This window comes from Chanos chanos, chromosome 3 (genome assembly GCF_902362185.1).
Source record: "Chanos chanos chromosome 3, fChaCha1.1, whole genome shotgun sequence".
NCBI lineage: Eukaryota > Metazoa > Chordata > Actinopteri > Gonorynchiformes > Chanidae > Chanos > Chanos chanos.
Window position 1 is genome coordinate 19,823,037 of NC_044497.1, and position 14,816 is coordinate 19,837,852.

Consider the following 14,816-nt stretch of genomic DNA (forward strand, 5'->3'; position numbering starts at 1 on the left):
CTGTCTATGCTCAGGCTTTTGTTTATACTAAAGTGCTTTCAGATTTCACTTTGTGTCTCTTCATGTCTCTGACTTCTCCAAAAATACCCCTTTGACCCTCTCCTTGAAAACACATCGATTTTTTCTTTTTTGTTGTTTTTTTTCCTTTTTTCCTTTTTTTAGAAACTCTGAACCGTGTAAGTACGGTAAGAAAGGGCCATGTGAGGAGAGATGCAGTCTGTTTGACTACAGTCATTTTTAGCCTTTTCCCACTCATGTACCTCAGTCTATTTTTGAGTTTCCCTGAACTCCTCTCAGCTTCTCTCTCTCTCTCTCCACTCTTCCACCATCCCATCATGCATCATACTGGTTTTAATGAATATCAGAGTGGCAGTGCGATCCAGCAGTCCTGTCAACAGAAATTCCCCGGCCTGGAACCTAACTCACTGAAGACACGGTTTGAGCCTGCATTGTGGATTTGTACCATGTGTGGAGACATGCATTATATGTGGATACATTGTGTGTGTTTTTCTTTCATATGAGGAGATTTCATGTACAGGCCCCTGTTTCCCCCCTATCAAAATCATGTTTCATACCCTGATTTGAATAAGAGAGCCTATCAATATTGCGCTGTATATTGTCTCTGACCCTGGCTCTTATTGTCTTATGGCTGAAGCACAAGTGTTTAAAGGTTGCTGAACTAAAAGAGGACACCTCAGGAGGGTTTATCATTTCCTGTTAAATCACGATGTGCCATTTAACACTCTCGTGCAAACGCTGTGAAATCCGACAGTGTAAAAATTCATGAGCTGGTCTCACGGGGCATTTCCACAAGAACAGGGAGCTTATAGACTCAGGTTTAGCCCTTTTTTGTTTTTTGTTTTTTTTGTTTTGTTTTTTTTTTGAAGAGTTTACTCGCCAGCGATTTCAGTGTGGCCTCGTCTCTTCTTGCTGAGATGGGACACACCACACATACGCACACACACGCACACACACACACTCTCCTCTTTAAGGGCCCACGTGTGTGGTGGATGGAGGTTTGTCCACGGCGAGCTGAGTGCCGATTACGGACATTAACACGCCTGGGTGGGCTCTCACCGTGATATCCTGGCTATAATCCACGGCCTGAGGAAAGGCTCAAATTAAAGCTGTTGTGGAATGATTCGCTCTGGTTTTGTGCTCCAACTGCCCTCCGGTTCCCTGCCCATACCGAAGAACTGTTTATCTTGGCCACTCTTTCTGAAAAGGTTGTGAAATTGTGAGCTGAAGTCCACATGCCGTTAGCTGTAGAGGAGTCTCTTGTTTTTGCAAGCAGACTGAATGCTAGCCGAGACAAAGGCTAACATGTTGCCTAACCATTTCACTGGCAATTCATTTGGCATTTCACTTCCTCTGGGTTTGGAGCCCATAGCCTGAAGTCACTGGTTCACTGACGGGTTAGCTATCCATTTCAACTGAACACTTCTGGTTTATTTTTAAACGTCTTCAGTTAGCTAAGAGTCTAGACAATACATTTATACAGTGAAACTCAGAGCCCAAAAAAAAAGAAAGTCCATTACTATCCAAATACTTAAGATGGGTCTCCTTTACACTAATCATTTGGAGAACCTAGTCTCACCATTGCTTTAAAACAAAAGCATGAATTATTAGCATGAACTGTTTGAGGCTGATGAGTAGAGTGCTGCGTATGCGATCGAAGGCGTTTTCCTCTGGCGCTGGAGCCATATGTTTGTGTTGTCGGTGCTGTTGTGTTCTAATGAGGACATGGCTCTTCCATCACTCTGTGAAGGACGCAAGCCTCTGAAACCAGATGGCCAGGCAGATGTGAACGAGTTAAACCTTCAGATAAAAAGTGTTCTTTTTCCACAAAGACATCTCATCTAAACTGAGCATTCACAGGTTGTCTAGGGGCCCCAACGCGTGATTTATGTACGGGGCTTTTCTTCCCATCTTCATCAAAATCCTTTTGCCGTTGTCTTAGCTGCACTGATTTACATATCGTTTTCACTGGTCACAAAGGGAAACTGGGTTTGGAAGAGATCTCTACATGAACTGTTGTTTTGTTTGTGGGATAACAGAACGTACTGAGAGAGGCATAGCATTGTGCAATAATGAATTTAACAACACAACAGTGATTTTCAGCTACATTCTCCCCTCTGTGCTTTCAGCATAGCATTACACTGTGAACTTATGATTGATTCTGTCAGACAGGCCTGGTATTAAGTGGTGCATATTTACGTGTTCTTAGCGGTGTGTTTGAGTCCTGTGATCTTGTAAATCATGAGTACAGACTTCAGAAACATGTTAAAATATTCAGTAACTCACAGACCCTTAAAAGAAACTACCCACAAACACAGATGATTTCTTAAAATCCAAGACATCGCTGGAACAGTATGGCCTCCATTCATTTACCAACCACTGCTTATTCTCATTCACTCTCTTTTCATCCTTTTTCCCCTGCTCTCTCTCTCTCTCCATAGTGCCTTTGGTTGTCCCTACTCAGACATTAACATGAAGAAGGAGGCCGTTCTTCCGGACAGACTGGGAGGAGAGAAGCAGATCACCTTTGTCCCCGTACACTTTGTCCAGAAGACCAAGCGGCTTTGCGCTGAGGATGAGGAGGAGCTGAAGGAGGAAGATGACAGCCACATGGAGACCAGGTGCGATAGTGTTTTGCTGGTGCATTGTATAGTCGGCACGATTTTGTGGCTGTTTTATTCAAAGTCTGTTTCCCTGATTTTTGATTTTGTTTCCCTGTTGATTTTCTTTTTTTTTGTTTCATTTCCACCTCTGTCAGTCTCAGATTGGACTGTTTACAGCAGCTCCTCTGCTCACTTTGTGTCTTCAGTGAATATGAATGGTTGCCATGGCAGTGAAAATTTATTGAACTAAGTGATGTTATTTCGATCGACTGTCTTGTTTTGGAGTCCCTCAAGCAGAATTTGATGTCAGAGAATATTTTCTTCAAACAGTTTCATTTCTGATCAGCAAGGGTGAGATTCAGACAGTCCACAATGAAATCACTATTACTCTACCACGACTTGATCAGCCTTTATTACACAGTAACCAGCGAACCCAGCCCAGCTGGAGGTCTGATGTGTCTCTGACTAATCTTTTCACTCTATATGATCAATCAGAAACTTTAACACACTGAAGTTGTGCTTTTAGGGTTTTTTTGTTTTTGTTTTTGTTTTTTTAAGTAATAAATCAGGTTAGCAAACCTGGAGTGTCACTTTCAAAATGACATGAGTGGCTGTTCAGGCCCTGTGGATATTTACCACAGACACAAATACTTAGGAGCGAGTTAGCAGCCACTGTAAAGTCTCTCCAATGCAACTCTGAAGTCTCGACCAAGCGGAGGACAAGTCTCTTAAATCTCAATCAAGGAACAATTAAACTGTCGTTTTGCCTCATCAGTCAGGCACTGGAGAAGGGGCCCCGCACTGGAGAAGGGGCCGGGGCGTGGAATTGGATTTCAGCGTCTCCACGCAGACACGTTAAGGTTTGCTTACTTAAGCGTTGACTCAGCACAGAGCCACAGGCATACACGAATGCTCAGAGGTTTTTTTTTTGTCTGAAATTGCATTTGTTCACCCTGCTGAGAGACTGAACCGATGGCAGAGAGCCAGGAGTTTGGGCGGCTTGTCAAAAGCAATGCAGTAGCAACCGCGTCAACGGACATCTCTAATATGAAACAAACTGAATTACCGTCGTGACTTTTAATTCAGCCAGAGCAAAGCCAAAAGCAGCGTCTCCCCTCTCAGGAGGTGCCGTCCCTAACGCTGGTGTCTGACTAATAAACAACGGTTCTACACTTGTAATATCAGGCTTAAATCATCTCTGAAGAGAAGCTAGTCAGTCGTACAGAGCTGTTGGAGTGATGTCAAATTGAGGCACCTGCCAAATAACACAACGCTCCCCCGACACTGTTTGGAAAACCCTGTGTAACTGGACTGGGGTGTTTATGCAGTCTGAAGAACGAGGCTCACACACATACACGTGGGACCTGGAGCATGTCCGTTTATGAAGAATTCAAGACCAAGTCACGGAAAGCGTCTGTCCGCGCAGATCTGTTCATTATCTAGTCTTAAGAGCAGTGACTCAGAGCAGGGCAGTCAGGGATACTTTTAACGTCCTGAATGGAAATAGACCTTGTTTGAACCTGGTTAAGCGAGTACAAAACTATCGATCTTGGGGATTCATTTGAGCATAAGTGGCATTGTATAGCCTCTCTGATGTGGTTTCCTAGGAGAATAGATCTCCTAACTTTTTGTGTGTTCATCTGTCTTGTCAGGGCTGTGCTGTCCACATACGAAGGCACCGGCCGTTTGAGGGGACGGCACATGTCCAGCCCCCGACCCCCCACCCACGCTATGGTCAAGAGGGAGCACAAAGACGACACTTCTGCTCAGGGACAAAAAATGCTTTCACCCCTCGGGAAAAGAGGCCGGGTGCCCAACAGGTAAGGCCCGCCCGTCCCCTGTACGGTCGTCAACCCTCCCTCCCCACCACCAATTATAATTTGGATGTCCAATGTAAGCCCAACTGTGTCAACCAAAGGATGTGTAAACATGAAGATATTGAGTGTTGTATGGTTAGAAACCACACAGTAGTGATGCGCTGTTGCTACATCATGCTACGTCATTTGATTCAAATTTGATTCGAATCAGATGTGGACCCACAAAAACACTGCAGTCATGGTTTGAACAAAATGAAAGAAAAGATTCTGAGTTTTCCTAAAGTAAATTACACTACTTTTTTAATCAGTGAGTTTGGTACACATTGTCTAAAATGGAATGTAAATCTTTTTTTTCTTTTTAATCAGTACCCGTAGAACAAGAGAGTTACAGCAATCTTTGCTGTAATTCTAATTAGAGGTCTTCTGCAGCTCTCGTATAGCTCTAACAGGAGTCTAATAAAAGTCTTGGTGTATTGTTCTTGAATTTGTATTTAATAAGCAGAAAGGTATTTTGAGGGAAAAAGGGTGAAGATTAGACACTAGCAAAAAAAAAAAAAAAAAAAACAAACAAAAAAAACAAAACAAGAACAACAAAAAAGAAAAAACGTTGATTGAATATTCACGTCGACAGTGTCGTGTGCATCTCCCTCAGTGACAGAATGTAAGTGTGTGTGTGTGTGTGTTGTGATGATGGAATAAGTTAGGCCTGTAACTGAACACACAGTGCTTAGCTCTTGAGCCATACACATTCCTCTTGCCGTGACTGACTCATTTAAATTATGCTTGGTTAGAGTTTCTCTTTCACGCCCTTAAAGGGATTTTTTGCTTTTCTTTGTGTTGCGGCTGATTTATGACTTCATAAGAGGTTGCAAAGCCCCACACACTTCTCTTCGTTTCGTAGAACTGTGTTGCCATCACCAGGCCCAAAGGTATTTTATTGAGCCAAAAATCTGTAGGTAAGCTTGTGTAACCAGTTCATTGGACAGCAACCAGCTCACCTTATACTCACCAAAGGAAATCAATACAATCATTAGAAGTGCATTTCTGTTTGTTTCACAGAAGTTTGACCTCCCCTCTGTATGCTCCTGCCCTTATTGTCTTTTCTGTCATGCTGCTTTTACACTGAGCCCCCACCTGTTCCCCCTCACAGGGACACATTCACAGCCTGTCTCTGCTCTGCCCCTTTATACAGCCGTTTGTTTCGCTGCCGACCGTTATTGTCCCCATGGGGCTTCCGTCCAGCGGCAGGGTGGTGTTTTAGTGCAGGGGACCGGATTGAGATGGCCCACCAAGGCCACATTGCCATTGTGTCAGCAGTGTCATATCTCATTCTGTCATCTCCGGCTTTCACTGCCAGTGAAAACCACGTCACTGTGTAGGAGTAGTACTTCAATTTCAAGACTTCTGGATATCTTGCTAGCATCTTCAGGTGTAGTTTGGTATTTGTTCTTCTCTTGGCATTAGAGACTGAGGCTTATGCAGTAATGCCTTTGTGGAAAGTTGAAGTAGATTCTGTGTGTTTCCTGGGCGGTTGATATTGAACGGCTCTGTGTATCTGGTGGGCTGTGTTAATACCATGTAGGTGTGTGGAGAAGATGGCTAAGCCCTTTTGTAAAAGCTGAGAAGCATGTATATGCCATAAGGATTATGTAAGCTTGCTGCCGATCATGTAGAGAGACTGGTATTGGCCAAAAAGAATGAAAAATTAAGCTTGTGAATCTTTCTGGAGCTGTTTGAGAGTTGATTTATTTATCATGAAAGGATGTTTTTCTTCCTGCAATGTTCAAGGGATTTGGGGGAAATAATCGTATCCCACAGATGTCCTATATTGCATTCCTATTCCACCCCATAATACTCTCCCTGTGTGTCATCCTTGGTGATTTGCCAGGTTCCAGCCACAGTCAATGTGGCTTCTTACACCGGCGTTTGAATTCATTCTCACAAATTATACCCTGTCTATGAAATTGTTTCAAAATAGTAAATATGTCAGCGTGATGATGAAGGGTTTGTTCATTCATGAAATTATAAGTTTGCCTTTCTTAGATCACATTTGTTCTCTGTCGTTTCGCTCTATAGAGTGTTTCTCCCATCTTCCTCTTCTTGGACTCCACTAGTCATTATTAATGTTTGTTCAGTTGAGTTGTAATTATAAAAAGAGAGAGAGAGAATGCCATGGAGCTGTTTTCCCTTGCTCTTCTGATCCGTAAACCAGAGAATTCCTGAGAGAACGGAGCGATCTGTCTCCAAGCTTGGCGGCTCCCTTGGGTTAGCCGCAGAATCGATGCAGTGACCCTCTCTGTGCTGTGAGAAGGAGTCTGCATTCCCCCCTCTCTCCGACTGCTCGTGCTCTCTCCCACAGAGCGTCATACACCACCGCCTCATTCGCCGTGCTTACTCGCCCAAGGAAGAAGGCATTACCTACTCGTGTTTACAGAACTACTTCTTGCTTAAAAGCATCTTGCGGAAGCCAAGGGTGCGCCTGAGATTGGCCTTTCATTGCAGTGGAGACAGAATGTTTTTGTTTTGTTTTGTTTTTCAGAGGAGAATCGACGTAATGAAAGATAAAATGGGTCAGCCTTGAATCAGTTTTAGGTGGGGAACAAAATCTGTCAGAACTTGAATGTCCTTGGGTTTGGGGTCAGTTAAGTGTCTCCTGCCTTGTAATGTTTTTTTTTTTTTTTGTCATGTTGAAAGCTGAATCTAGATCAGTTTAACTGCTCATTGTTTAGCCAACAGGAAACAGGTGGTTTTTCACACAGCTTGTGCGAGGCTGCCATGTCATGTGTGCAGCTGGCCCTGACGGTGGTACACCCAAGGCCATTGTTATGACAATAGACTGAGCGTGCTCCAGGGGGAGGGGGCGTGACATCCGGCGTGTTGGTTATGAAGCCTCTGATACTTAAACAGTATTGAAACCATGCCGTTCCGTGAAGATTTGTATACGAGAGCAGAAAGCAGAGCAGGGTTTGACTTTTGATTTTGTTTGGGTGATTTGGGTAAGTACTATGAAGTTATACTGTGTTGCAACTGAAATTTGACACTAGGATTGCTGTCTCTGAAGGACTGATGTCTTTAATGGGCCCTTCAGTGTGTGTGAATGATGGTAAAGCTGTAGTCTTTGGTCATACTGTTGACTGGACACATTTAAATAAAGTGAGGTAACGTGTTTAAAGTCTGTCAGGAAATATGTCCTAATAGCTCATGAATACAGATGACCGTACAGACAGTTTACTATCACTAATCTGATGTTTTATTCCCCAATACATATCAGTGCATTAAGTCAGCTTATACATTATATGCTATATCTGTGACATGATGTGGCAACTATGACAGAGGCCAGTATGGGAGCTGTGCCATAATATGATAGATACAGAATGTGATTTATGGTAATATTATGGTAAGATATGCCAATGATGGCCTACTTTGGCTATGCTAGTGATGATGCAGTAATGATATGTTGTGACTGTGTTAGTGCTGGTGATGTAATGAAGGTCTGTTGTGACTGTGTTAGTGCTGGTGATGTAATGATGGTCTATTGTGACTGTGTTAGTGCTGGTGATGTAATGATGGTCTATTGTGACTGTGTTAGCAACAGTGATGTAATGAAGGTCTGTTGTGACTGTGTTAGTGCTGGTGATGTAATGATGGTCTGTTGTGACTGTGCTAGTGCTGGTGATGTAATGAAGGTCTGTTGTGACTGTGTTAGTGATGGTGATGTAATGAAGGTCTATTGTGACTGTGTTAGTAATGGTGATGGTGTGTTATGAATATGTTAGTGATGGTGATGTAATGAAGGTCTGTTATGACTGTGTTAGTGATGGTGATGGTCTGTTATGAATATGTTAGTGCTGGTGATGTAATGAAGGTCTGTTGTGACTGTGTTAGTGCTGGTGATGTAATGAAGGTCTGTTGTGACTGTGTTAGTGAAGGTGATGTAATGATGGTCTATTGTGACTGTGTTAGTGATGGTGATGTAATGATGGTCTATTGTGACTGTGTTACTGCTGGTGATGTAATGAAGGTCTGTTGTGACTGTGTTAGTGAAGGTGATGTAATGATGGTCTATTGTGACTGTGTTAGCAACAGTGATGTAATGAAGGTCTGTTGTGACTGTGTTAGTGCTGGTGATGTAATGATGGTCTATTGTGACTGTGTTACTGCTGGTGATGTAATGAAGGTCTGTTGTGACTGTGTTAGTGATGGTGATGTAATGATGGTCTATTGTGACTGTGTTAGTGATGGTAATGTAATGAAGGTCTGTTGTGACTGTGGTAGTGATGGTGATGGTCTGTTATGAATATGTTAGTGATGGTGATGTAATGAAGGTCTGTTGTGACTGTGTTAGTGCTGGTGATGTAATGAAGGTCTGTTGTGACTGTGTTAGTGAAGGTGATGTAATGATGGTCTATTGTGACTGTGTTAGTGATGGTGATGTAATGAAGGTCTATTGTGACTGTGTTAGTGATGGTGATGTAATAATGGTCTATTGTGACTGTGTTAGTGAAGGTGATGTAATGATGGTCTATTGTGACTGTGTCAGTGATGGTGATGTAATGAAGGTCTGTTGTGACTGTGTTAGTGATGGTGATGTAATGATGGTCTATTGTGACTGTATTACTGCTGGTGATGTAATGAAGGTCTGTTGTGACTGTGTTAGTGATGGTGATGTAATGAAGGTCTATTGTGACTGTGTTAGTGCTGGTGATGGTCTGTTATGAATATGTTAGTGATGGTGATGTAATGAAGGTCTGTTGTGACTGTGCTAGTGCTGGTGATGTAATGAAGGTCTGTTGTGACTGTGTTAGTGCTGGTGATGTAATGATGGTCTATTGTGACTGTGTTAGTGATGGTGATGTAATGAAGGTCTATTGTGACTGTGTTAGTGATGGTGATGTAATGATGGTCTGTTGTGACTGTGTTAGTGATGGTGATGGTCTGTTATGAATATGTTAGTGATGGTGATGTAATGAAGGTCTGTTGTGACTGTGCTAGTGCTGGTGATGTAATGAAGGCCTGTTGTGACTGTGTTAGTGCTGATGATGTAATGATGGTCTATTGTGACTGTGTTAGTGATGATGTAATGAAGGTCTGTTGTGACTGTGTTAGTGCTGGTGATGCAATGAAGGTCTGTTGTGACTGTGTTAGTGCTGGTGATGTAATGAAGGTCTGTTGTGACTGTGTTAGTGAAGGTGATGTAATGATGGTCTATTGTGACTGTGTTAGTGATGGTGATGTAATGATGGTCTATTGTGACTGTGTTAGTGCTGGTGATGTAATGATGGTCTATTGTGACTGTGTTACTGCTGGTGATGTAATGAAGGTCTGTTGTGACTGTGTTAGTGATGGTGATGTAATGATGGTCTATTGTGACTGTATTAGTGATGGTGATGTAATGAAGGTCTGTTATGACTGTGTTAGTGATGGTGATGGTCTGTTATGAATATGTTAGTGATGGCGATGTAATGAAGGTCTGTTGTGACTGTGTTAGTGCTGGTGATGTAATGAAGGTCTGTTGTGACTGTGTTAGTGAAGGTGATGTAATGATGGTCTATTGTGACTGTGTTAGTGATGGTGATGTAATGAAGGTCTGTTGTGACTGTGTTAGTGAAGGTGATGTAATGATGGTCTATTGTGACTGTGTTAGTGAAGGTGATGTAATGATGGTCTATTGTGACTGTGTTAGTGATGGTGATGTAATGAAGGTCTATTGTGACTGTATTACTGCTGGTGATGTAATGAAGGTCTGTTGTGACTGTGTTAGTGATGGTGATGTAATGAAGGTCTGTTGTGACTGTGTTAGTGATGGTGATGTAATGAAGGTCTATTGTGACTGTATTACTGCTGGTGATGTAATGAAGGTCTGTTGTGACTGTGTTAGTGATGGTGATGTAATGAAGGTCTATTGTGACTGTGTTAGTGATGGTGATGTAATGATGGTCTGTTGTGACTGTGTTAGTGCTGGTGATGGTCTGTTATGAATATGTTAGTGATGGTGATGTAATGAAGGTCTGTTGTGACTGTGCTAGTGCTGGTGATGTAATGAAGGTCTGTTGTGACTGTGTTAGTGCTGGTGATGTAATGATGGTCTATTGTGACTGTGTTAGTGATGGTGATGGTCTGTTATGAATATGTTAGTGATGGTGATGTAATGAAGGTCTGTTGTGACTGTGTTAGTGCTGGTGATGGTCTGTTATGAATATGTTAGTGATGGTGATGTAATGAAGGTCTGTTGTGACTGTGTTAGCAACAGTGATGTAATGAAGGTCTGTTGTGACTGTGTTAGTGATGGTGATGTAATGAAGGTCTGTTGTGACTGTGTTAGTGATGGTGATGTAATGATGGTCTGTTGTGACTGTGTTAGTGCTGGTGATGTAATGAAGGTCTACTGTGACTGTGTTAGTGATGGTGATGTAATGATGGTCTGTTATGACTGTGTTAGTGATGGTGATGTAATGATGGTCTGTTATGACTGTGTTAGTGATGGTGATGTAATGATGGTCTTTTATGAATATGTTAGTGAAGGTGATGTAATGTAATGAAGGTCTGTTGAGAAAATATTTCTGATGGTAATGTAATGAGGTAGCACTCTTTGTAGATTAATGTGCGCAGAATTCAGCTCCCAAAACTCATTTACACTGAAATGTGTGTTTGTCCTCTAGCCACCAAAAGATCATTTGCTTTTTCATGTACAATATAATCACTTGTTTTCTCCCATTCTGCCCCCTCTTCTCTTCTTCTCTCTCTCTCTCTTCCTCTCTCTCTCTCTCTTTCTCTCTCTCTCTCTCTCTCTCTCTGTGTCCAGACTTGCCCAGTCAACAAAATATCTAAGAATCAAGGATGAAGAGGAGGAGATTGACTTGAACAGTGTGATCACAGGTACTTGTTTATCAGCTCATCTTCACCAGTCAATGTGCATCATGTGTCCACAAAGCACTCTGTCTCAGCAGGCTTCCTGGTCTCGTCTGGTTTCAGGTGTGTTTTGTTGTTTGTTGTTTTGTTGTCCTTTAAAAAACATTTTTGAAACGGACTCTCTGAGGACCACACAACTCTCTCTGTGAATGTCTGGCTCTCTCTTCCATCTACTCTCTGTTCTGTTTTTTGTCTTGGCACCTCAGTAACAATGCCTTACCCTGAGGTTTCCTTCTCTGCTCATATAAATCTCATTTCACTTTGTCTTCCATTTGGATTCTCTGAAGGTTCTTGTACATGTCTTTTGTTTAGAAGATAAAAATACCAAATGCCAGTGTTAGTCTAAATCCCATTTTTGGTTTATGGACGTCTGTAATTAATGATTTGTGTTCAAAGCAGGCTCAAAAGACAAGCAACTGAGCACTGACTGTTAAAAAACAAATATGGTTGTATTTTCAGATATCTTTTAAATAGTAGAATGTTCTCCTGCTGATCATCTGTGCTGTAGTGATCTATAAGCTGTGAGACTGAGTTTTATGAAGCCAGATCACTTGTGTTATTATCCCTTTGCATGCTGAAATGACCATGTTAGCTCTTTTTTAAATGGGTGTCAAGCTCTCTAGACCAGTAACCATTAAGTTTTTATGTTAGGGCCTGTTCCTGCTGGCCAGGAGCAGAGAGCACTAAGCTCAGTATTTGGGCTGATTGTATCTTGAAGAGCAGAACCAGGCCACGGTGGAAAGTGCTTGAGAATCTCTCTGACTTCACATTTGTGCGCTCTTTCATTTGTGGAGGCAGACCTCTAAACCAGTTTTTCTGTCTCTATCTGTGAAATGTGTACTGGGCAGATTTGAGAGAGCAAGTGAATTTCATGCTCATTTTATTGATTTGAATTGTTGAGTTGATTTTGAAATAGTTGTTGAATTCATTGAAGACTCGTCTTGTCTTGCAGCAGTAAAATAACCTGTAGTCTCGATTCATTTATCTGATGGTGGTAAGGAATAGGCCTGCAGTTGAAGTGTGATTTGTAATGATGTCCAAATGAAATGAAGCGAAGCTTCTTTCATATGAATAAATGCTTTGTTGTCATGACCATTCATCTAGTTTATTGAGCTACTCTGGTGTGTAATGACAATTTGGATTAGAGGGAATCTAGATTTAATCTAAATTAACCTGTTTACTCTAGTATGCCAGAGATATGACATCAGCCGTTTATGTGCCGTTAAGTCATTGATTGCTTTAATTTCCTTACTGTTTCCATGGATACACAAGCACCCTCTGGTGTTTTTTTGTTTTTTTTTTCTTTTCAATATTTCATTTCTGTTGGAGGAAAGAGAGAGTGAGAGATGATGGTTCTAATCTGTGTGTTGTTTAGAGCGACCTGTCTATTGCTCACCTTTGTGTGTTTGATTACAGAAAAGTGAGTACATGGATGTGTGTGTGCGTAATCCGTGTGAGTGAATGTGGTTGTTCTGAGGTTTTACAGAATTGAGTATATGGTTGCTTTCCTTTGTGTGTGGCTTGATGTGTTTACATGAATGCAAGCGTGCGTGTGTGTGTGTGTGGCTGGGTGGATAGGTAGTTATGCAGATTTGTTTACATGAATGCAAAATTGTAATTGTGTTTGTGCGTGTGTTTGTGTGCGTGCGTGCCTGCATTTGTGTGTTATCTTGGTTTGTGAAAAGTGTGTGTGGTGTGCATAGTTTGAGGAGTGGAGCTGAGAGAGAGGGACTGATATTTTAGCCTGCCGTCTGTAGAGGATGATAAGCTGAGGTGAAACAGCCCTGGACGCCATGACAGAATGTATTACCACCATCAGCCTCTTCTCTGCCCAACCACGCGCAAACCCCACACTCATGAAGCTCGCCCCTCTCTTTCTGGCTCTCTTTCTCTCTTTTTCTCTCTCTCTGTTGGTCTGTTTCTCTCTGTCAGAGCCCTAACGGTTTGGCCTCTGTCGTCTTTACAGGGAGTCATGATGTGTACGGACCGGAGTGTTAACTGTAACTTCTGGCTTTCATTATTTATGTTCATCACCCAAATGACAAGAGACTGGACACTGTTGCTGCCTTTTGTTGTGCTAAGACCAAGGGATCAGTTCTGCAAAAGCTTGAATTTAGTTAAGTGAATTAAAATCACAAAATGTTTATGGACAGTGATGTCTTTATTTGCAGTCAGTGAACAGAATTTGCGGTCGAAGTACACTAAATACAAAACCCTTTGGAAACCCTTGAGTGCACCTTTAAAAAAAGAAGAAAATCGTCACTTAATCATTAGCTCAGCTCAGTATAAAATGAAAAACTACGGTTTCCTGGCAGAGCGAGTGTTGTTGCGTGTGTTGCGTTGCAAATTCAGCTTGTTAAAGTTTCAGAGGCATCCTGCTGTCCTCCTGAAGAATTGCAAATGCCAGCTAAACAGCCATGCACATTTTTTCAGGAACACTGTCATTCTCCAGCAGAATTGGGCTTATCGGACGGTTTCTCTTCGCTCGCCCTGTGTGTTTTAAAAATTCACTCTAAACTCCCCATCTACCCTTAAAAATGTATCAATGCTCGGAATTTGGCTAATATGCATAGCTAAAAACAGTCTCCTCTGAGACATGAATACATTGCTCTCAAAAAATATAGTCATCTGAGTGTCTTTGAGAGTCTGAGTCATGTTGTTTCCGCGGTGAGGAGTGGGAGTGGGCGTGGAGTTGGCGAGGAGCGGTGTGCTTAGCTCCAGGGAGGACGTTTTTTTATGGTTCAAATGTTTTTAAGCCTTCTCTTCGTAACCTGCTGTGGTTCCACAGGTAATTGTCAGCTAATTAACAGCGTCCCGCCTTTGACAGGTTTGTGCTTGTGAGTAGTTTTTGTGTGTGTGTGTGTGTATATCCCCTGCTGTCTTTTTTTTTTTTTAGTTACTGCACTGTGACTAAGCGTCACATTTGAGCCCAGTGCTCCAGCCCTGTCTCTCAGCAGCCTGCAGTACCCTCTGCCTTTACAGCTCAGTCAGGTCTCCAGCACTCATATTCTCACATTGCTCATCTCCAGTTTGGCACCCTCTGTGTGTGACAGACGTGACACCCTGGCACGCGCGCCAACCTGACAGCACTGCTAGGTGGGACTGACCCACAGCTGTGACCTGACTCCCGATCATAATAACATGCAGAGAGAGAGAGAGAGAGAGAGAGAGAGAGAGAGAGAAAGATGGCTGGAGAGGGACCCAGGTTTGGAAACAGATTGGATTTTTGGAAGAGCAGGCTTGTCCTGCGGGGTAGATGACCGGTTTGACCTTGACGGACAAAACCAATAGGAGAGGGCATGAAACTGCCAATCAATCTGCTCTCCCCTGGGCAGGCTGTAAGAGACGCCCAGGTCGTCTGTCTCTCCCTGACCTTTGGTAGTCATCCTACAGTATCTGTGATTATGGAGCGTCAGTGGTGCTGTTGGGTGGAGTGCCTTCTGTTTTCTGACAGTGTTTTCTGGAACAC

General features: G+C 42.5%; 1 protein-coding gene across 1 annotated transcript in view; it reads left to right on the top strand.

Annotated features, from left to right (window-relative positions):
• The window catches only part of l3mbtl4 (L3MBTL histone methyl-lysine binding protein 4), an 83,984-nt gene that overhangs the window by 43,831 nt on the left and 25,337 nt on the right, over positions 1-14,816 (top strand). The window contains exons 15-17 of the mRNA XM_030767491.1: positions 2,460-2,639; positions 4,274-4,441; positions 11,241-11,314. Of these exons, the coding sequence (XP_030623351.1) occupies positions 2,460-2,639; positions 4,274-4,441; positions 11,241-11,314 (422 nt within the window). The remainder of the gene's footprint in view (positions 1-2,459; positions 2,640-4,273; positions 4,442-11,240; positions 11,315-14,816) is intronic.